At 34.5% G+C, this 22,619-nt stretch overlaps 2 protein-coding genes across 3 annotated transcripts; both read right to left on the bottom strand.

Moving 5' to 3' along the window:
* Window positions 1-1,522: 1,522 nt before the first annotated feature.
* LOC130729853 (glucan endo-1,3-beta-glucosidase 8-like) lies at window positions 1,523-4,860 on the bottom strand. The gene is made up of 2 exons (XM_057581696.1): window positions 4,032-4,860; window positions 1,523-2,749 (listed from the first exon to the last, which is right to left on the bottom strand). Exons 1-2 carry the CDS (start codon window positions 4,361-4,363, stop codon window positions 1,645-1,647), a joined length of 1,437 nt encoding a protein of 478 aa, XP_057437679.1. The 5' UTR covers window positions 4,364-4,860; the 3' UTR covers window positions 1,523-1,644.
* Window positions 4,861-11,083: 6,223 nt separating this feature from the next.
* Window positions 11,084-22,248, bottom strand: LOC130729852 (uncharacterized). Of its 2 annotated transcripts, none has more exons than XM_057581694.1 (16): window positions 22,007-22,248; window positions 21,789-21,920; window positions 21,216-21,353; window positions 21,028-21,078; window positions 20,590-20,679; window positions 20,361-20,507; window positions 19,692-19,799; window positions 17,731-17,811; window positions 16,353-17,033; window positions 15,210-15,380; window positions 13,807-13,972; window positions 12,873-13,018; window positions 12,017-12,295; window positions 11,781-11,915; window positions 11,521-11,702; window positions 11,084-11,336 (listed from the first exon to the last, which is right to left on the bottom strand). In XM_057581694.1, exons 1-16 carry the CDS (start codon window positions 22,097-22,099, stop codon window positions 11,270-11,272), a joined length of 2,667 nt encoding a protein of 888 aa, XP_057437677.1. In that variant the 5' UTR covers window positions 22,100-22,248; the 3' UTR covers window positions 11,084-11,269. The 2 variants fall into 2 exon arrangements, with proteins under 2 accessions (XP_057437677.1, XP_057437678.1); XM_057581695.1 differs by having other exon boundaries at window positions 11,781-11,873.
* Between the last annotated feature and the right edge of the window lie 371 nt (window positions 22,249-22,619).

Raw genomic sequence — 22,619 nt, 5'->3', positions numbered from 1 at the left:
TAGTTATAAATGTAAAATTTATTTTACTATATATTTTTATTTATGTAAAGTTAGTCAGTTTAAATTATTATTATTCAAAATTTGTCTTCAAGTTAAAATTTAATCACTATTAAAAATTATTTTAAAATATGGGAAATTGAAAAGTTTTTTTTTTAATTTGGAAATTGAAAGGTTTAACAATTATTAATTAATATAATGAATAATAAAGTAAATGTAGTTATTTTTTATTTTTGTATTTTATTATCTAATGTATTTAATAAAAAGGCGGTAATCAATGCAAAAAAGTTCAAGTCTCCTTTACATATATATATATATATATATATATATATATATATAGATATAGATATAGATAGATAGTTTTTTTTTTTGGAAAAACCAAATATATATATATATATATATAAATAATTACTTTGGGAAATAAGAACCCCAAGTACAATATAGATAGATATATATTGATAGAATTTTTTTATTTTAAAAGTATTTTATCTAAATTATTTATTAATAAATATTATTTTTTTATTTTGATTTTTTAAATTTTTCAAATGCAAAGCTCAAGTCAATTTTAAGTCTATGAATGTTGTTATTTAATATAAGTAGTTGAATAGGTTTTTATAATACAATTTTTTTCAGTTTTTAGTTTATTACATTTTTATTTTTTAATGTATTTAATATAAAGGTATGTGAGCTTTTATGGTTTAATACATATGTGTATTTGTACTTAATATTTAGCTCAAGTGAGCTTTACTAATATATATAGATCGATAGATATTTTTTTTTTGGAAAAACGAAATATATATATATATATATATATATATATATATATAATTACTTTGGGAAATAAGAGCCCCAAGTACAATATAGATAGATAGATATATATTGATAGAATTTTTTTTTAAAAGTATTTTATCTAAATTATTTATTAATAAATATTATTTTTTTTATTTTGATTTTTTAAATTTGTCAAATGCAAAGCTCAAGTCAGTTTTAAGTTTATGAATGTTGTTATTTAATATAAGTAGTTGAATAGGTTTTTATAATACAATTTTTTTCAGTTTTTAGTTTATTAAATTTTTTATTTTTTAATGTATTTAATATAAAGGTATGTAAGTTTTTATGGCTTAATACATTAATTGCATGCAAAAACACAAGTGTGCTTTACATATATATAGATTGGATGCCAACATTTATGAATGTTATGTTTGTTTTTTTTGTTGAGAATTGAGATGCATTGGAATGTTGTTCTAAATTATTATTGTGAATTCTAATGTACATTCACCCAAAGGAAATACACATTTGTTGGATTAGGAAAATGTGCTTTCACATGGCCCCGACACACATCCAAAGAGGCACTTAATACTTATTTTATTTTAGTCTGTGAATCTAATGTATGACAGGGTCACTTTGTTTAAGATTTGCAACATAGAATGTGTCTCTTGATTCAAGTTCCAAGACCAAGTACCCAAAAATAAGATAACAAAAGAGCATAGTCTAAAACTAAAAGGCAAAATTTTGCTACCAGAGCTATCATCAACTAGTTGATTTTTATAAAATAAATCCGCAAACTATATCATCCAAATCTCCAAGCAATGATGAAACTATAAATAAAAAAATTGATGGCATCTCTAATGTATCTACAGGACAATCCTAATTAAATAGAATGAAGGATAAGGTAATAAATAAGAAAGCTACAAGAGATGGCACCAAAGAAGAAGATGAAGAAGAAACTATCTGAACAATGAAATTGCAAGATGGTGTTGAGATATTGTCTGTAGTAAGCTTAGCTAACCCTTGAAAATTGCAGGCCATGCGATCCTGATTCTGCACCTGGAAGTAACTGTTAAACGCGTAAGAGGCGTTCCCATTAGCATCAAGGTGGTTGCAAGAAGATCCATACCCAAGTGCAGTGCAATCTGCAAAGGTGCAAGCGTAGTTAATGTTATCCGCGAGTTTGCTGAGATCCTTTGCGTCAGGGTTAAACATGCACCACTTTGGTTCAAGATACTTCACATTCTGTGCACCTATGAGGAGCTTGTTCTGACCCTGACCCGAAAGATCCATCGGAAACTTTGGCTGCCCGTCATATCTGAAAATCCCCCAGTGGCGCTCGAAGTTCCCCGGAGCAATGCTCTTGGCATCCTCATCGATGAGTCCGAAGAGATAAACTTCGATGAATCCGGGCCGGAGCGGGGTTCCTTTATTCCCGGCAAGCCTCGGCAGGAGCCCGTTGTAGAATCTCAGAGCTTTGCCTACATCGGCGTTCTTGTCCCCTTCTGTAGGCCACCCTACTTCTCCTACCAAAATAGGAATGTTTCCATACCCTGCTGCTTTGAGAGCAGAAACCAAGGTGTCAAAGTTCGCATCGAAGACATTGGTGTATTGAATCCCATTATCAATTATGGGGTTTGGTACTCCATCAAAGAAGGCGTAGTCGAAAGGAAAATCATCGTTCCCATAGAGACTCAAGAAGGGGTAGATGTTCACGGTAAATGGTGCGCCGTTCTTGCTGAGAAATTGCACCATTTGAGTCATGAGACCACTGATATCAGGCCTGAATATTCCTGCTGAAGGAACTGGATTATCCTGTGGAGACTGGTAGACATCAGCATTCAAGGGCACTGTAGCCTTTACGGTATCTCCGACACCGGCTTCGTTGAGGGCATTTTGAATGTTCTGCAGTGCAGGTAGAGTAATGTTCAAGAATGAATTGTTGTAAGATTTCAAAAATGGCTCATTCCCAACTGCAACATACCTGCAAAAGAATATAGATAGAATGCATGAATGCACATCAAAATTGGTCAGAAGGGAAAATCAATAAAAATAGTTCAGAGAAGGAAAATATACATTCCATTGTAATTTACTAATTCAAACATCAAAATTGGCAAAATTTCCACACCATGACAGTATTAATGCTTCCTAGTAAAGGTGGCAATAACATATTTGTGAAGAGTTACAACACCATTATGAAACTTATGTTATAACCTCAAAGAGTAACACTTGGATTCCTGTTGAATTAAATGAAAGTAAGAACTTCCTTTCATGTTTTGTCATTGAACTGTATATTCCTTGTTTTTTGCTTTGGAATTTGAAAAAAAAAAGTAGTATTGGGTGGAAGCCAAACACACTCTAAAGCTACGAAAGTAACGAAACTATGAATCCACATCCAGTTAGCCTGCTTTCCATCTGAATGTTCAAGAAATCCCATGAAACTATGAAAATACAAAATCTCTAGAGTAAATAAATTCTCTAGAAACACCAATCAAACTAGCTCCTTTAAATTTATTCAAACTTCTCATTAACCAATGCAGAAGGTAAAAACTGGAGAATTGCAGGCCACAGAACCAAGAAGCATGCCTACCAAGTTCTAATTGTTCCCCCACACACACACACTAAAAAGAGGAGTCTTTCCTTCCCAGCATATGATAAAACCACACACAAAATCCCTCACTTTCATGGATTATTATTAAGTGCCCAAAACAAAATAAGGAGTTGGATGGGTGGTAAAAAAAGCGTACAAGTATCATCCTATGTGAGGATTATTATACATGTTTAAATCTTTTACTCCCCCAAATACTAGGCAGCAATCACCTCTTAGAATGGAAAAATGATTCTTAGAGTTTTTGTTCAAGTAGTTCAAGATGATTTCTAACTCTAAACCAATAGATTCTTAGACACCCAGAAAAAAAAAACATTTTCCTGTTACTACAAGGCAATCAAGCAGTGCACCACTACCCAAAAAAAGGAATATAATTCTGGGGGATCCCTTAGAGCTTCATTGATACAAAAGCAAACTTTTTGGTTCACTTTTGAAAGATTCTTTGCACACATTTCCTTGTCTGGTTCCTAAACTCTTCATCAAACAAAAAAGGAATAAAAGCAACAACTAGCCAAACACAAATTCTACAAGAAATCCAGTCTGAACAACAATCAATGACTAATCTAACAAGCAACAACATCATCTGCAACCAAATCAGCCAACAAAATCGACATGAAAAATCCAAAATTAACTGGAAAAAAAAAAAAAAAAAACTCACTTGATGTTAACTCCACCATTGAAGTTGTAACGAGTGACATTCTTCCTAACCCATTGTTTGGCTCGACCATAGTCATTCATGACAGCAAGCTGATTATTAGGGATTGCAACCATGACTTCAATCCCAGACCCAGCAAGAGCAGCCATGGTGGAATCATCCGCATCAAAAAGCTTCACCTTCTGAATCCCATTATCCTTCATCAACTGAACCACCGTCGCCGGTGGCAGCTTGTGGGTCGCTTGGGTTCCCCAGTTCACACCAAGCCCTTCCACGCCCATCACCGCCGCCGCAACCACCAACACCACCCATCGGAAAACCCAGTTTTCAACCATTGCAGAATGAATCAAATCAAAAAGCTCAGAAAGATTTGGTTGAAGTTGAAGTGAAAGTGAGATGTTTGGGTTTATAAAAGAGAGAAAGTAACCGTTTTTGGAAGTGGGGTTTGAAGATCAGCGAATAGTTTGCAGCTTTTTCACAACCCCACGAACCCCACTAATAAGAATGAGATGGTGATAGGTGGAGAATATCAAATAAATAGAAAAAAAAAGGGTAAAAACAGGGCACAATAGTAAATAAATAAATATCACAATTTTCACGCACCGACAGCGCTGCCGATGTCGGTCGTAGTGGTAAAAAGTAACTGTTTGAACTTAGGTCGAAAGTTCATTTCGGAAGGGTTGCACTGTCGGGTCGAGTCGCACAGGTCAGAATTGCCAGAGAAATTTAACACAAAATGAAAAATAATGTGTACTTTTTTATGTCTTTTTCTTCTAGTGAAAAACAGGATGGGGAATAGTTGTGGCTTGTGAGGAGTGAGTGAGAAGAAAAGGAAACAGAAATTATGGAAGTTGTGAGAAGGAAAGTGGATGGAAGGAAATACTAAAAGACAAATTCCAACACGTTTTTTATTATTAGGGTAAACCTTTTAACCGCGGTTTTAGAGATGGCATAACGGCTACCATTGACTGTATCACACTTGACAGGAATTGATGCATGCAGCTCACTTGGTGTACAAATCAAAACTAATATTACATCGGAAAAGAAAAATCAAATCTAATGTTTATGTGTAGCTGGTCTAACACAATTTTAATTGATTGAATAGTTATTTAAAAAAAATTCTGAAATAAAAAAGAATTAAAATCAATTCAATGTATATCTAAATATGAAAGTTCGTGTCCCATGACTTAAGGAAAAAACCAGTGTTATCAAAAAGTGAAAAACTTTGTGAGATTCAAGATTACTCTATTTTTTTTTTTTGAAGATTACTCTAATTTAATATATAGATGGTGAATTAATGCAATATCTAAAAATAATGAAATTGTTATTTTCCTCCTTAAAACGAAAAATTATGATCAATCTAGGTAATATATGGTTTTTATTTTGTTACAAGGGAAATATATGGTTTAACTTCTTTTCTATTTTGCTTAAAAAATATTTTAAAACTAAATCTATAAATAGGAGTTTTTTTTTTAAATATATAAATAGTTTTAAAGTTAAATAAAGTTCTTTCAAAAAATTTAAATAAAGTTTATTTGGTTCATCAATTCCCTATTTCATTGCACAAACTAAGGCATCCATCAAGTAGTAAAAAATGAGTGTTTCCTATGTAAACAAAAAGGAAAAAAATGTATATGAACTAATGGGTACCTTCATTTTACCATTGGATATAATTAATTAATTTCTTTATAAATAATTTCATTGGCCCATTAAGGTGGGGTTAAGCAACCCTTATAGGTCATGTAGCTAACTATAGAATAAAAGTGAAAGCGGTTCGGAAAGCTTATAAATAGTTTTGAGTTTATGCTAAAAAATAAGCTCTTTTGTGCGCGTTTGGCAAAGCTTATTGAAAGAACCATATAAACTCTGCATAAGTTCTTTTTAGCTTATTTCCATAAGCTGATAGAAACAACTTCTGCGGAGCTTATGCAACCATTTTAATGAGATCCTCTCTTCGAATTCTGAATCCCCCTATTTTCACACTACATTATTTTTCACGTAAAATTATTTTTAGAAATCCTGAAGTAATACATAACACATTCTCGTCTCTTCTGCCCCTAACGGAGACGTTGTTCTTCATTTTCTTTTCCTCCGGTGTCACACCTCCTTCCTCTCCTGCAGTTGCGTACGACGCACCCCTCCCTCTCTCTCTCTGGCTGAACCTCATATCCTCTACATCAAAGGTAAATATCATTCTTTTCCTTATATTTTCCCTAAACAGTGAGACCTCTTCATCTATGGCTAGAGAATACACTTTTACCGAAAATAAAACCTATGATTAGGCCAGTGTTCCATGTTATTTTTCATAGTTATTATGAGTTATTTTTGAGTTGTTACATGTGATAATTTAAAGAAAGGTATGGTTATGAACTTATGATTGTTCTGAGGTCCTGCTATTTTTTTCTGCTTGCCATGCAAAATTATATGGTTTCAATGCTATTCCAATTCTGATAAAGCGTACCCGAATGATAACTCAATGGGTAAGAGTTATGGGTTGGTGGGGAGGTCTAAGGATCAATCTCTGGATGGTGCAATTTATCTTTCTGATGTACCAAAAAATTATGATAATGAAAAATTATATGGTTTGAATATTGTTTCAATTCTTATAGTTCTTTTGTTTTTAGTTTTAATTTTTTAATTTCAACTACCGATAAGTGTTTATGTAAATTATGTCCAAACGCTTCTATTTTGTATAAGTTATTCTCAATGTGCGCACCCAAACGCAAATAATTTATTCAATTTAAGGGTTTTATCACATAAGCTTTTATACGATAAACGTTTAATGAATAAGCTTTTGATTAAGTTGTTTTCTCAAACGTGACCTAAGAAGATATAAGATTTTAAATACAATACAAATGTGTAATTTTAAAATGAGTTTTGAATTAACATTATCACACTTTTATTGAACACGCATGAAAGTATTTATAACCATACTTTTTTAACTAAAACAATTTTTTACTCAACGAGAAAATATATAAATAATTAAATGCTTATAAAAAAACATAAATAATTAAATACAATGTGACAAGTTACACGTCATAGGTCGAGGGTTCGAATCCCTCTAGTGCCAGTAAAATTTCAGTTGGTGGGCAATTCTCTTCGAAGAGATCTTTTGATGCTCCTACTCAGGAGTGATTCTCTCCATACCTCCCCAGCATGCTATTGGCGCTTTGTCGGGTAGTTTAGTGGTGTTTTCTCTCCGTTATACTATTTTTATATTAAAAAAATGTCAAAGTTACAATTTATGTTAACATACTTATTTTTAATATATTTAATGATAATAAAAATGTTTAATATTCATAAAGACTCTAAATCTAATACATTATTGCTAGCTAAAGAAACAAAGAGATACATCTCATTCAATTCTATCTTTTTTTTTTTGAACTTACATTCAATTCTATCTTAATACTTCTAAAATTTATGAAAAGGTAAAATAAATATAAAATGACACTAAAATAGTACAATCAAAAGTTGCAAGCTGAATAGGTATATGCATATGGAAAATATTTTTACATGAAGAATGACCCATTTACTGATTTATACACTTCATTAAATAAAAGTCCAGTAATTATTAACCAAAATTAAAGTGAAATGTTTAATTCACAAATGGCTTAACTGCATTTTTGGTCCCCCACTTATACAGTTTGTGCGAAAATGGTCCCTAAAATTTAAAAATTACAATTTTAGTCCCACACATTTACCTCAGTTTACACTTTTAGTTTTCCGTCCAAAATCTAACAGTTTCTGGAATTTCTAGAAATATTCATCCATTTCTTCATCATGTTCATCTCCAACATCATCACCCACACTAAATCATCCCCAGAAACGTACCCAAACCCAAATGTTCACTAGATAGGAAGACAACAAAACCCAATTAGCAGTAATAACAGGTCATTTAAGAGAAGAACCTATGACTCTCAAATTCAATCTGCATAGAAAATTAGAATTAGAAACCCACAAGGAAAAAATCAATCCCACAAAACTATAAAAATTTAAAGAAAGACACAAACTTTGTTTCACCCAAGAGGCTCAAATAGAGAAAGACGCGAGCTTTGTACATGGATCTTGTCATAATTGCAAACGGTGAAGACGAACTAGAGTGATTCTACCGTGAGCCTTCTCAAATCGGAGTCTATCTTCGCCAGAGAAACCCTAACTGTGGATGCACCACCACGACAGCATCTGCAAAGCGAGAACCCCCAACCATGGATGCGCCTTCTCGGTCTCTTCTCTTCTTCTACCTCCAACCAGGTTGGGCACCTTCTCTTCCTTCTCGATTTCTTCTCTGCTCCGACTCTCTTTCCATGACGGTGTCAATGAAAACGACACCAAGTTCGCTCCTTTCCGTCTTCCACTGCCAGATCTGCGTTTCAATTTTTGGGTTTCTTTTTATCAAACACTCTCTGCTAGTGTTTATTTTTCAAACATTCATTTCTCCTTCTTCTCATGCTTTGATTTTGTGATTGTGTTCTTCTTAAAGCTACTGGCTTTAATCTCATTGCATTTCCATCTACATTTTGATTACTTCCAACACTATAGTTTTGGAGAAAGTGTTGGTTCTATTTGCTCAATAAGCAATTGGGTTTTCTCATTGCGTGTTTGGCTCTGTTGTTCTTTAAATTTTATTTAATATTAAGGTTTCTCAACATTTACAATTGTTATTTATTGGTGTTGCGTCAATTTTTAATATTAAGGTTTGATTCTGGTGTTGTGTTTAGAAATAAGAAATTAAGGGTGAGAATTTCATGTTTCTGGGGATGGTTTAGTGAGGGTGATGATATTGGTGAAGAACATGATGAATATGATGAAGAAGTTGATGAATATTTCTGGAAATTCCAGAAACCGTTAGATTTTTGACAGAAAGGTGACGAAAAACCAAAAGTGCTAACGGAGGTAAACGTGTGGGATCAAAACTGTAATTTTTAAAGTCTAGGGACCATTTTTGCACAAAGAGTATAAGTGGGGGACCAAAAGTACATTTAAGCCATTCACAAATAAATCAGCATAATCTTTTTTGGGTGCTGCTTATATTCCAAAGTAACTGAACTGAAAGTATTCTCACTAAAAAACCCTGACTTGAAAATAAAAGTATCGTTCAAAAAAAAAGAAAATAAAAGTAAAGTCTTGGTGAAGTAAAGTTATGTAGTATGTACTATGGTTCCCAGGAACATAAAAGAGTAAAAGAGGAACAGAGCCTTGTAAGATCAGAGTTAAGATTTGAAGATCTGATTTGATGAGAGATTGTGTTGTCGTGAAGTGGAATGTTGATGTAAGCTTCGCGTCTGCAACTCTTTACTTCTGTCGGTGCCTGTCGTATGTGCGCAGACTTGGACGCGCCACCGTACAAAGTAAAATAAAACTCCATAACATTTTTTTTCTTTACCTTTTATACCGCGGCCGGTATTCATGAGACTAATATTCTTAAGACTCTGAGACCACATTAAATATGTATATTTCTTCTATCATATTATTCTTCATGCCAATGTCAATAAATCAAACATTCAACTAAATGAATGCTTAAAAAGTTTAGCTATCTACTAAGTATGTTTGGTGTGGTTAGTTCTCAATCTCAATTAACATTGTGTGTCAAACAAATTTTTAACATTTTGGTATATTTGTGTGGAATTTTTTTTATGTTGAAGTTTTTGTGTTTATAACTCTCTTTATATGTATTAAATAAATAAATGGGATCATGTGGATGTTCATGATGAGAGAGATAAACACAAAAATTCCATATGTGAAAAAAAGAAAAAAATACATGAAATAATCCTAATCCCATTTCCGTACATCTTGATTTCAAAAAAAAAATCGTAATCTTTAATGCAAGTTGCGCACACACGCCAAAGCGGAGAAGCTTCATGTCGTAGTTTATGGATACACGTAATTTTGAGATCTAACGGGAATTCAAGACATGTACATAGGCTGATAGACTTAATGTTTTAAAAATCAGCTCAGATCGGCCGGTCTGACAAGGAATCGCGCACCTGGTTTGAGGCTCTCATAGGATTGGATATGCAAGACGATCAATTAGAACCGATACAACTTGGTGGCTAAACCGATTAACTTGAGTGATGTTTGGTTGGACGGGAGAATCACCATTTGATTAAAAAGAAAGGCGATATAAAAAAATCCGTGTTTATTATGTTTTTGAAATGAAAAAACACTCATATTCAACATCATCCATTTTCAACAACTTACGCCTCCTCTCTTGTGCTACAACACAACTAAAGCAGCAAGGCAGTCACTCCCTTAGGGTCACCGATGAGAATGGAAATCCTAATCAAGAACCATACGGTTGGAGGGATACAAACTTATGAAGATGATCAAATGTTAGTTATGGTCAACATGGAGGACTTTAATGCAAAGACAATCTTTATTGACCTATAGAGTTCGACAAATATCCGTTAAATGGACATTTTTGGAGGTTGCAACTTAAAGAGGATGACTTAAAAACTTCTAGGCATAAAGTTTTCTTCATAAGCTATTTTAAACAGTTTATTAAACCGCTCAAAACAGTTTATATGTAGATAATAAGCTCTTCAGACTCCAAGCGCACATAAATTATCACGGTGATTTAGGATTAACGAGTATAAATGTGTTATAGGTTATTTAAATATCAAGAAAAAACTAAATATCATTCGAAAAGAGCTGATAGAGGAGACTAACACAAAGACCTAATAAAAACATCAAGAAAAATCAGAACTTCGGACACTAACCAAAATGGCACAAGTATGAAATTTAAAAAGGTCAAATAGCAATTAAATCCTTTTCTTTTAATCGCAAGTGCAATAAATCTAATAAATATATTTCTCTCGATGTCATTTTTAATCAAAATATAGCTAATTCTTATCCTTAAATAAATTATTATATGAGATATCTTCGTTTCTCAAACATAACTAAACCATATTAAGTAAATGGTTAGCCATTGTTACGAAATGGGATGAAGTTTAATTGAAAACCAAATTTGGATTTGTCATTTAAACAATCCTTAGGGTAGGGTAGCGTAAAACAAACAAAAAATATTAAATGTGTAACGTCTATGTAAAACTGATAAGTACTAACTAAACAAAATTAAATTAATGACTTTTTTCATCTTTTAAGTTTGGTATATTACATTTGATAGGAAGATAAAATAATTATCTTATCAGTCTAATAGGAAAATATTCATTGAAACTAAATGTGCACAAGACAACGGAACATAATAACAAAAGAAGACACATTGCTACTATAGATGTTATCATCTATACAACAAGCTCATCTTCAAGATAATTATACTCAAAAGTGAATCCAGTCTTGATTCTTTGACACCTGAATAACCACATCAAGGTACAGAAGTCAGAAGAAATAAAAGGGCAAACAGAACATCAAAATGTAAGTGGGATTTTTCATATATACGCTATGACCACAAATAACGATGCCCCTAACTATTTCTGTTGACGGACGTCAACAGAAACAGTTTGGGGCATTAGAGATAAATGTATACTCAACATACCATCCATGTTGCAGGTCATCATTTGCAATATGAAAATCAAAGTACACATATGTTCCCTCCTCAAATTCATCGGTAGCAACTTTGGGTTCTTCATGTCGCTGAAACCATGTATGATACTTTCGGTGGTATCTCCAAGACTGCTTCTTTAGCTCCCTTGCAGCCAAATATTGTTGGTATGTGTTCTGCCGGGGAAAAAAAGGATATTCAACCCACAAGACTTATCAACACAATAATATTAATCAGACAGAAAGTTCAGATACCTGTTGATAATAAAATGCGAAGAACAAGGTGTCGGTGCCGAATGGTTCCTGTCCCACTTTCTCCCAAAAGGCAGGATTATTAACTATAGGTGCCTGTATTTGAGGATAGGTAGGAGGTGTAATTGTTGGGTGCCTCTGAATAAACACAAAATATAGGGAAAGAAAAACCAATGTAAGCCCATATGATATACTATTCGATGAACTTGAGGATGAATCAATTAACTGGAAATGCATACAGGAGTATAAGTCCTAGGACGTTCTGAGTCTTTAGCTAGAGGAATTTTGTGATGTGCTGCCTCGAGCATTTGTAAATTATATAGCTGATCACGCACTCCACCAGAATTGACACTCGATCCACTAAAACTATCACCGATGGCTCCAAGCTCAGCACCATTTCTTCTTCCAATGACACCAAGGTTACCAGTAGGTTGATTGGATTGTAATGGTTGTCCAGGAGACAAATCTATATCTCTGGAAGTTTGAGCAGATTCTGGAAGAGAGGCAGATACTCCTGCCTGCAGCAAGAAAAACAGAGAACTAACCCAGTTCATCCTCAAAATCACAACACAGGCAGATGCAGACATGTGTGCACACACACAATTACAAGTGCATATTTTGCTATCTTCAAATCAGGAAAATCCTATAAATTTTCACTCATCAGATTTTCCCATCTGAATTACTAATCAAATGATATAATAAAATTGGTCACCTCTAACAACAAAACAGGGAGCAAAAGAAGAGAAAATCTCCTCCTAATCTCATGCATATGATGTCTATGTTTCCTTTAAATACGTTTGCAAAATTTATATCATATTACCTTCTCAAAAAGATTAGTAAGGATTAAAAGAGCTATTCAGTTTAGTCCATTAATTTGACCTACCTTGTCAAAACACTAGGGTGGATAACGTACCGAATTCCCAACTTATGATACAGGAATTATTAACAAAGTATATGATGCATTGCATGCACAGCAAAGTACGAAATTCAAAATATAAATCAATGAATGACAGGATATACACTTCTATTGAATTGGAGTAAGATAGATCTTTAAACTTTAAAGAACATAAAAAGAATACAGGTTAGTAAGCATACAGGTGAATCTACAGCATATGCTGATTTCAAATCATCTTCAATTGCAAGATTCTTGCCAATCCCATTGCTAGAAGGAGATTCCGCTGTTGACTCATCAGCATAATTCTGATGTTGCTGCTGTTCCTCAACCTTAGAATTGCCAACATCTACATAATACAAAAATTAGATCCTCTTTCATAATAGCAACAATCTTGATTGTTTCTTAATCCAAAAAGATCACTGTATTCTTTTAAGAGATGTATCCATATGTCGAACAATTCAGTCATTACTACAGTAACTTTTAAACTTGATTTACAGCACAACTGGGTAGATTTAGATATGTTATTCCTGATTCACTTACTAGACCTCAATGACCTTGTAGAAAACTACGATCTCGTGATCTATACTCGCATTTTAGGTATTTATTTATTCATTAAGGAAGCTCACAAAATAGAGACTCCTGAAACAATAAGTACAATACAGGAACAAACAGCTACATTTTTTATGCAGAATCTTTATTTGTTTTCACTTATTATAAATTTATGAGGCATTCTTTTACCTAATCTTTCCCTATTTTGGATAACAATGGAACTTCAGAAAAAGAATTAAAAAGTCTTGAGCATTGATTGCAAAAAAATAGCAGCCCAATAATTTAAGTATTGAGTATCTGGAACCAATAACAACAATGTTGAAGACCAACTATATGCATCACCCGACGCCATTGCGCTCTGGGATATCATTGACCATGAGGTCGCTAACAATGTCATATTTTGCCTCCCTCAGCCCCTCTTCACAGGACTGAGAACCATGTTAGCAACCCTTCTCACCGGTGCCTCCAAAATTTTACAAAAATCGTACTACTCCAACCACTCCCTCATTAAAACGAGAAAGGAATGAAAGAAAGTAGTCAAACTTAAAACAGGAAAATCAAATATATGTAAGTAACACAACATACCTGCATCTTTAGCAACACCCGGAATCAATGGCTGTTGACTGGATGGGGAATGAGCAGAATTGGGTGGCTGCTGTATTGAGGCAGGAGAAATACTACTGAGACTCGGGGACTGGACTCCAAGTACCATACCGGATTGAGAAGAAACAGATGATCCTTGAGTGTTAAACTGTACATATCAAGCAAAGTATATTTTTCAGATGTAGAAATAAATCAGGCATAGAAGTAGCTGTTTATTATCATTCAACAGCTATTAATTAGATAAAGTAAATTTACACAGAAGCAAATATATGGAATGCAAAAAACGGAAAGAACTAAATACTTCAAGAAAAATATGTTTACAAAATTTTAAACATGTGAAGAGGGATACAATACATACTGATACTCACATCATCCTCACATATAAGCACAATTAATGATGCAAGTATGTGTCTTGAAATATTTAGACTATACTTGAAACTACATGATCAAATGTTATGTGATTTTGAATGATCCATAACATTCCATTCTGAGCACAGATAATTCTTCATGTCATTTTTATTGCAGATAAAGTAAGCACAGAAGGTCAACTTTTCCATCACTATAAATAAGTTTCATAATTTACCCACAATCAGAAAAAATATCTGGTTATAAAGAGGCTTTCTCCCTCAAATTTTTCCCCATAATTCCCTATACAAGCAAAGAAAACTAAAAGTTGACATCCTATTTTACTTGCAAAACTATCAATTGGCAATCTATAGTACAGACCAGAGGAAAAATCATGTGGTCTATAGTAATGTTAGAAGGAAATGCTGCATATTTAAGCTAAACAATTCAAAGATACTAGCCAATGAAAAATCATCAGCAAATCTCTTTTTTAAGGCACTAAAATAGAACCAGACAATCTAGAATCATCTATGTAAACTAATTTTCTAACCAATATGATAAGAAACTAATAGTTTGGAACTCTTACAAATATGATTAGGCCTAACTCTACCCTAAAAGCTTAGGGCGAGGATTGTTCTGTCCTTTATAAGGATTATTTCAGCCATTTCCCTAGCCAATGTGGGACCTAAACACCCCCACCCCCCCCGCGTCTGGGGTTAGACATCTGCAGGTGACCCATTTATGAGAGGCCCAATCAACAAATCTAGGATAGGCTATGATACTATCTTAGAAATTGGGTTAGACCTAACTCTACCCGAAAAGCTAACTCAAGGGTGAGAATTGTTCTACCCTATATAAGGACTTATTTAACCATATCTGAAGTTAATGTGGGACCTTAACAGAGGGAACAATTATATAATATTTATTTTGAAGAAACTAAGAGAATGATGCAGAGATAATTTTGGCCCATTGAATCTTCCAACAGAAGTAAAAGAACCAATAAGGAATGAGAAACCAAATTTGATATACAAAAAAACTACCTGCTGCAGAAGTGGATTTTGCTGCTGGGCTGAAAACTGCTTGTGATTTCCTCCAACAAGAGAAGGCATGTTAAGAAGGGTACTAGGCCCTTGTTGCTGCACTTGCTGGAACTTCTGCAGAAATTTTTCCCTCTGATCAGGAGCAATTTCAGTTCTTGCACGAAGCTGCCCCTGAAGTTCAAAATGACCAAGTTCCTTCAATGGTAATAATTACACAAAGACAGGAAATTACACAAAATTATACTTTCATTCAACCTAGAAATAAAAATATTGAGTGAACTATTTGTAGTGGCCTGAGAATTCAAACCAACCAATTTAGTTATCCATCCCATGTAATTATTTTCCATGTAAATGCATTCAAACAGCATTTGCCTACATGATATATTGAAGCCTAAATTCATAGCAAAAGCATAAATCTCGTACCGGAAGATCAGCAAAGCAAATAAATCAAGCATGAATGGTTTTAAATGAAAAGAATTTATGACATGGCTTGGAATTCTAATCCAGAGTATGTTAGAATAGATGTGAACTGAACACCAACCTTCTATCATGATAAACTAATCAATCATTGTATATTTTTTGAAAATTGTATAGTTCTAGTCATATGGAAATCTGCATATCATATGATTCCCCTATATGTTCTAGAGCAATAGAACCCTATTATAACTATCAACAAATGTGGGCTTTCATTTGCCTTAGATGTGAAAAATCTAATTTAAGGTATAATAAGACATCATACACAAATATATAAATAGAACAAAATGATAATGATTGGTTACGACTGAATTTCTGGGAAAAAAATTATAGATTCTAGATTACATATCCAAACACGAGTTCAAGTTTTAGCTTTGATTTTGATCCAAAAACCTGATATCCTTGTATAGCGTTGTAGTAACTAATTAAAAAATAACCAATAGCCTAACAAAATCTAATTATAAACTCTTTTAATAAAAAATTATTTCCTACTTTGAAACTGCACAAACAGCAATACAGATGTCCTAAAACAAATTCCAATTTAAAACAGGAACAGATAATGCATATTTTTTTAAGGAGGTAACTAACCAAAAGTTATAACTTCAAAGTTTCACAAATCACCTAAATGAGCATATAGACAACTAAATAGCAAAAGAACAAAAAAATTACTGCATCGTTCTGATTCTGAAAGGGACTTCCAGGTCTCCATTGCATGCCAGGAACCACAGAAGGGGAGAAAACTCTCCCCGATACAGCTGCAGCTTCATTAACAGTACTAGAGTCAGCTGACATTCCATCATTAGCCTTAGCAACCTGAGGCAAGATCAATCTATTACTTAACGGGGACACAAGAGGCTGCACCATTCCACTACTCCCAAGTCTATCATCAGCTCCCAATATATTCCTCTTAGTTATTTCTGAGGCTGAAGGGACTGAACCAAGGGCCACATTGTTGGGAACCATACTTCCAGGACCGAGAGTGATGCCAGAAGTTGCTGGATTTGACAGGCTGTTTCTGCCCCTCACAAGTGCTGCATCAGAAAGCGATGGAGATGGTCTTCTGCTAGGGAAGTTATTAATCTCTTCTTCCTTTGTAGGGGTAGACTGGTGAGTAGGTGAAGAATTGGTAACAGCAACATTCTCCAAGATATTCCGAACAGAAATTGAACCAGACAGGACTGCAGCAGCTGGTGCACCGGGCAATTGACCAGCAACATTCACAGACACAGGAGTAGTATGGTTCCCCGCAGGAGTTGATGGAGCAGAACTAATCCCACTACTTTTAGGAGGTGGAGTTTTAGCAACAATGTCAGAATTGCTATCCTGTGATGCTGCGTCATCAGCTTGCTCCTGAACAAATGCATCCTGATGGTTAGAAATCATAGCTTTCTAGAAAGGAATTCAACAATAATGTTCATCTATTTAAATGGCATCTAATGAGAGTGCAGGTATTCTCCTCTTAAAATTCTAATCTGTTAAATGGTAATTCATCATATGCACTTGGTGAGATTCCATTCATGATTTCATCATTTAGAATTATCATTCTTAAAAAGGAACAATTAGATATGTCAAATGCTTAAATTGGGTTATCAAGTGCAACAAGATTGATATAGTCAAAATTGGGTTAAAATAACCACTTCGAGCTTTTTCTTCAGATGATAGGTATATAAATCTTCAATGTCATGTTCTTTAAGTTATTTACTTTGCTATAACATCTTAGAAATTAAACCACTGACAAAAAGTCAAAAAGCAGTTGACACATAAAATCTCAACTCCCAACTACTTGGAGAGCAAACCAAATGAATCCCCATATCAGAGTCAATTGAAATTAATATATATCAATATTACAAACCACCAAAGTACAATTAGAGGGTGAACTAAACCTCATTTATGCAATGATTCAGACAGTAGCATCAAATCAGAGTAAAATAAATTACATAAAATCAAGAATCCCAAAGAAACTATCTGAAACAACATCATTATATTTAATTTCCCACAACAGACTCCAAAAAATTATTCTCAGGTTATAGAAACAAGAAATACATACAGAAGTTTGTGATGCAGATGCTGACGCTGATTGTGATGCTGATGCTGTCAATGTAGTCTTCAAGCTAAGAACAGGTGCCACCTAAAAAAAATACATAATAACTTAGGAATTCCGTAAAGAATGATTATATGTACTGTGAAAGACGTAGAGAAAGAGAAAACATGGAGAATTGAAAGAGTGTGTATCTACTATCTAGAATGATTTCTGAATTCATTGAATGCCAGAGTACAAGTGTAGCTCATACATAAGGTAGAGCAAGAAATAACTGCTCTCAACTAACAGTTACAACAAAATGAAACAGAATGGTGTTACAACAAGTCTAACAAGCTGAAACTGAATAACTAGGTGATTAAAATGGAAACAGTGCATCCATCATAATAATCGAGTACTAATCATACTATAACAGCCCCTGCAGACTCAAGGTGGGAGAGCAAGTGAAAATTTGTAAACCATATTGAGTTTGTGTTGTAAGTGTGATGAACTAAAGGGGACATAGAGCCTTCGTAAATATCTCTTTGATACAGAGAAGGAATGTGTGAAACCATCACTCTGACAAAGAATACGTCCAGCTTCGTATGCTTTGTCCTAGTGTGTAGAGCTGGGATGTGAGTGAGGGCTACTGTGCTCAAGTTGTTACAGTAGATGTGGCCTGTGGGGTGTACTGAAAGGAACCTTTCAGTCAATATGGACTGGATACAGAGAAGCTCAGCTGCTGTGTTGGGGCCTATGGTACTCAGAAGTCACAACATGACGCTGAGTGGACCAGCCACCACCCTCACAACTCCAACTATCACACCCACCCGAAACAAATACCGTTGTGGCCCTTTGAATTCACTGCCAGGGCCTGCTAAAGTATAGCAAGACAAAGGTTGGCTTTGCGAATCAGATGGCGGAGCCAAGTGAAATTGAGGCAATGGAAAGATTTAAGATTCACAATTTAAAGTAATGGAAAGGACTGAATCATCAAGCTACTTCTTCCTTGTGTGCTTCAAGCGAGAAATGTAGCTACCGTCGTTGCCTCGGCTTCTGGAATTGTGCAAGGTGCGAAATAATTATGCATAATGGTCACAAGAGAGCTTAACTTCTCAGGGAGACCATCAAATCCAAATGGTCTCGATAAGCAACCGGGTCAGTGGTCACCAATAGAAATGAGGGGGTTTACAATCTTTTTCACGCACTTCAAATACTCAAAGGCTTAGAAGGAGAATTTGGTGACAGTTTTGAGCTAAACCAAAGCTGTGTAGATTGTGCTCGAGTCAGATCTTGGAAGAAGTTGAGTATTTATTCCCAAATTTGCCAAGAATGAACACTATTAATAATTATTGGAAGGAGAATCTATAAGGGAAGAAGAAGCCATATGAAGAGTATTAGTCAGGCTGCTCTTAAACCTCATCATCTCGTTAAACTACTTTGAAATTCAGCTTATGTGTTTTTCTCCTAGCCCCTTCCATTCCTCAATATGTATATTATCCAATCCATATATTTTAGCACTACCCATTCTCTTCAATGCTTCTTTTATCTTAGGTTTCCGAATTCTTTAACAGAAAGAATGATTTTGAACCTCTCTAGTGTTACCATAAATGAATTCAATGAAAACCCACGCCTTACATTAACATGCCCAACATAAACATACAAAATAAAATGAATAAAATAACAGATGGTTACTAGTGTACGAGGCTCCCACCATTTGTGGGGTTTGGGGAGGGTATGATGTACAGTGCTACCCTAGCTAGTTTAGCCATTCCCTTGAGTAGAACCCACAACATTCATTAAAGTAATTTTACAAAGACATACTATATTAGCATTAGAAATTCGACAGTGCAATTTAAAGTTGAGGGAAAAAAGTGGAAAAATGCCAAAATTAATTGATATATGCCAATCCAACAACATGAATATACATCTGATTGACATGTATTTTTGTGTCTGAGCTATTGTGTTTGCACAAAGCAAGAAACAAATACCTTAACAGGACCAGGGGGAATCATAACAAGATCTTCTAGAGTCTCCACCCTGTCTAAAGGCAATGAACTGTATAGTTCATCAACGTCATCGAACTCGTCAAAATCCTCCTGTGGAAGGGAAAAAAACACAAAACTGATTAGAGAGGTGAGATGAAATGAATGTAAAAAGGCAGGTAGATGCATCTACATTCATTTTACATTCATCTACCTGCCTTTTAACATTCATTTTGTAAGTTAATGGATTGATATTGGAGGGCGTGGTTTTCATTGACTTAGAAAAAAGTTTATAATAGGGTTAGTCCCCAAAGAGGTGTGATGAAATACTATGGAAAATAAACTATTTTGGATTTCCTACACTTGAAGTCTGGGGCAAGAAGGTAAATAGGAATGAATGTAAAAAGGTAGGTAGATGCATTAACTTAAAAAATGTTCATAAAAATATATAGGAGTGATTGGAAGATTACATGATAATCTCATTTTATTCCTCCCATTTTGGAAAACTTTCAAATAAGGGAAGTTTTAACCAAAAATGAAAAATATTCTTCCTCTACCTTCCCTGCCAAACACACCTTCAAGAACTCTCTAAAATGAATGTAAAAAAGGCAGGTCGATGCATTAACAATTCCTTTTGTCCAATTATCAAAGCAGAATGATTTGTAAAAGACAAACCTGATTACGCTCTACATAGTCGTCCAAGAAATCTTTGACATCATTAACCTCCTCAGGACTTAATTCATCATTGTCTAGCAGCCTCAAAATGAATTCACATTTCTTTATATGAGCCTTGTGCCGAGTAATTGATGTCTCTAGATGTGTCTGAGAATTAAAACAAACATATCAATAGCTGTGAGAAACGTCAACCATCATTCCCATAAAATGTATGTCCTTTACTTCATACCAATCTGGGTGGCCTGTTCTTTCCTTTCTTGACAGAAAGCCCTTCAAGCTCAGCTTCAAAGCTATCAATTTGAGATTCTAACTCTCCAACCTAATCAAATATTTAAAATAACAATATCAATAAGAACATATTGTTAATGATGAGAAATAAGTACAATGTTCAAATTAATACAATCTCATTTAAAAAATAATTATCAAAGAGACAGCCTAACAAGAATAACTAGGAAAGCAGGCACCAGACTAGTACAAACAGCATTTTCAACCTGCGCTAAAGATTTTATCGTGTTGCAAGAAACATTAGATACAAAGAAAACAAAGCAAACCATTTGTCTGACAAGCACTGTGCACACAAAGGTGCATGATCTACAAACAACTACTAGCGATACTGAACACAACAAATCAAAATTGAAAAAAGTATGCAAGAGGAATGATTCCTTACCACATTGTTTAGCCATTCCCTTGACTCTGATTTTGCTTTCTCTTTTGGATCCTGTCACAAATCAGTTAGATAATACATTTCTCAGCCCATGATTGATGCGAATTTTACAATAGAACATCAAGAAAAATCCAATAAGTGGTTAGTTGACAGGAAAAGTAATGGTAATGTTCCCCTGGTCCGAGACTCACGGTCTTAGGCTGCTGACCCAAGCCTTCTTTGGAGAAAGCTTTGGTCTTAGTTTCTTTCTCACAGATCTTAAATCTTTCCATTTCTCGCTCAATTAGCTTCCGCGCATCCACCAGAGCCTGCTCATACGAGGCACTAACCTATGTCAAGGAGAGAAAGCATCGTCAATCTCACAGCCACGATCGGAAATCAACATTCAACATTTTTACTAATACAGACCACGCAATCAAACAAATCAACCCAAGCAGCATTACTGACAAATCAGACACGACAATAAGACACTGTCGTTACTATCGCCTTGCCAGAACATACATCGATAGAAATAATTTAACTTTCCAGAAACACATTAGCCGACAATCCCCAATGCTAAGTCTAAAAATCATTTCACCAACCAAAATTTCACGCGAAATGGAAGATTCAAGATAAAACTCATTTTACCACAGTCTGTGTTTCAATTAACTTAATTTAAGTTCAAAACAACAGCTTATAATAGAATTCATATCCAGAGTACTTAAAAAATGAAAATTTACTATACCCAGAAAGCAAATTAAAATTCAAAAAAAAAAAAATACTACCTTCTTATCCTTGATCTCACTGGATTGAATCCAAGTCTTGATTTGGTCTCTATACCTCTGGAGCTTCTTAATCTCCTTCTTGAGGTCTGCCTCAAATTTCTCCTTCTGGTTTGCATTGTCCGTATCGTAAACCTATCGCACCAAAACTTGGGTCAGAAAAATTGAAGAAAAAATGGGAAAATGAATGATTGAAGAAGAAGAAGAAGAAAACGAAGGACCTTGTTCCAGATACTATCGAAGACCTCAACGCCTTCTTGAACCTTCTTGAGAACGCGATCTATCTCACCCTGAAGCTTTCGACTCGCACCCATTGATTCATCAAACAATTCAGAACGAGTGATCGAAGCTCAGTTGATTGCTCTTGGTTCGAATCTGTGCTAGGGTTTGGTTTGTGCTCACTTTGCTTCTGAAGAAGAAGACGCGGAGATTCTACCACGATGTTTTCTTTTTTCTTTTTTCTCGTCTTTTTATCATTTCAATTTGTTTTTTTTTTGGCTTCATACTTTCTTTTATTTTTACAATTTCAATATTTAACCTTTTTTTTTCATGTACCAAAAATTCAAATTCAAATTTAAACCCTTTGATATTATGTTCAATTTAATTATTTAAAGTTCGCCGTCAAATCCAAAAGGCGTAACGATTTCGGCCCTTTTGGAGAGAGGTTCGGTGAAATAGACACACGACGTTGTTTTTCAACTGAAAGACTCGCGAGCTAATTATCGAGACTTTGATTATCTAGATTGAGGCATTTACTGTTCCCTGCGGTTAAAAGTTTCAGCCTCACATGAGACTATTCGGCTCCTATCTACAATTGGTGTTAAAGGGAGAACT

Source organism: Lotus japonicus, chromosome 1, assembly GCF_012489685.1.
Source record: "Lotus japonicus ecotype B-129 chromosome 1, LjGifu_v1.2".
In the NCBI taxonomy this organism is placed as follows: domain Eukaryota; kingdom Viridiplantae; phylum Streptophyta; class Magnoliopsida; order Fabales; family Fabaceae; genus Lotus; species Lotus japonicus.
Note: the sequence above shows the minus strand (reverse complement) of the source record. Positions and strands in the feature narration are given on the sequence as shown.

Excerpts from the sequence above, each read along its gene's own strand:
- LOC130729853 (XM_057581696.1), bottom strand. The coding sequence starts at position 4,363 with ATGGTTGAAAACTGGGTTTTCCGATGGGTGGTGTTGGTGGTTGCGGCG. Across the intron at positions 2,750-4,031 it reads AATGGTGGAGTTAACATCAA|GTATGTTGCAGTTGGGAATG; the intron begins GTGAGTTTTTTT and ends ATTCTTTTGCAG.
- LOC130729852 (XM_057581694.1), bottom strand. The coding sequence starts at position 22,099 with ATGGGTGCGAGTCGAAAGCTTCAGGGTGAGATAGATCGCGTTCTCAAG. Across the intron at positions 15,381-16,352 it reads TTCAGAATCAGAACGATGCA|GGGCAGCTTCGTGCAAGAAC; the intron begins GTAATTTTTTTG and ends TTTGAACTTCAG. Across the intron at positions 11,703-11,780 it reads TCGCATTTTATTATCAACAG|AACACATACCAACAATATTT; the intron begins GTATCTGAACTT and ends TTTCCCCGGCAG.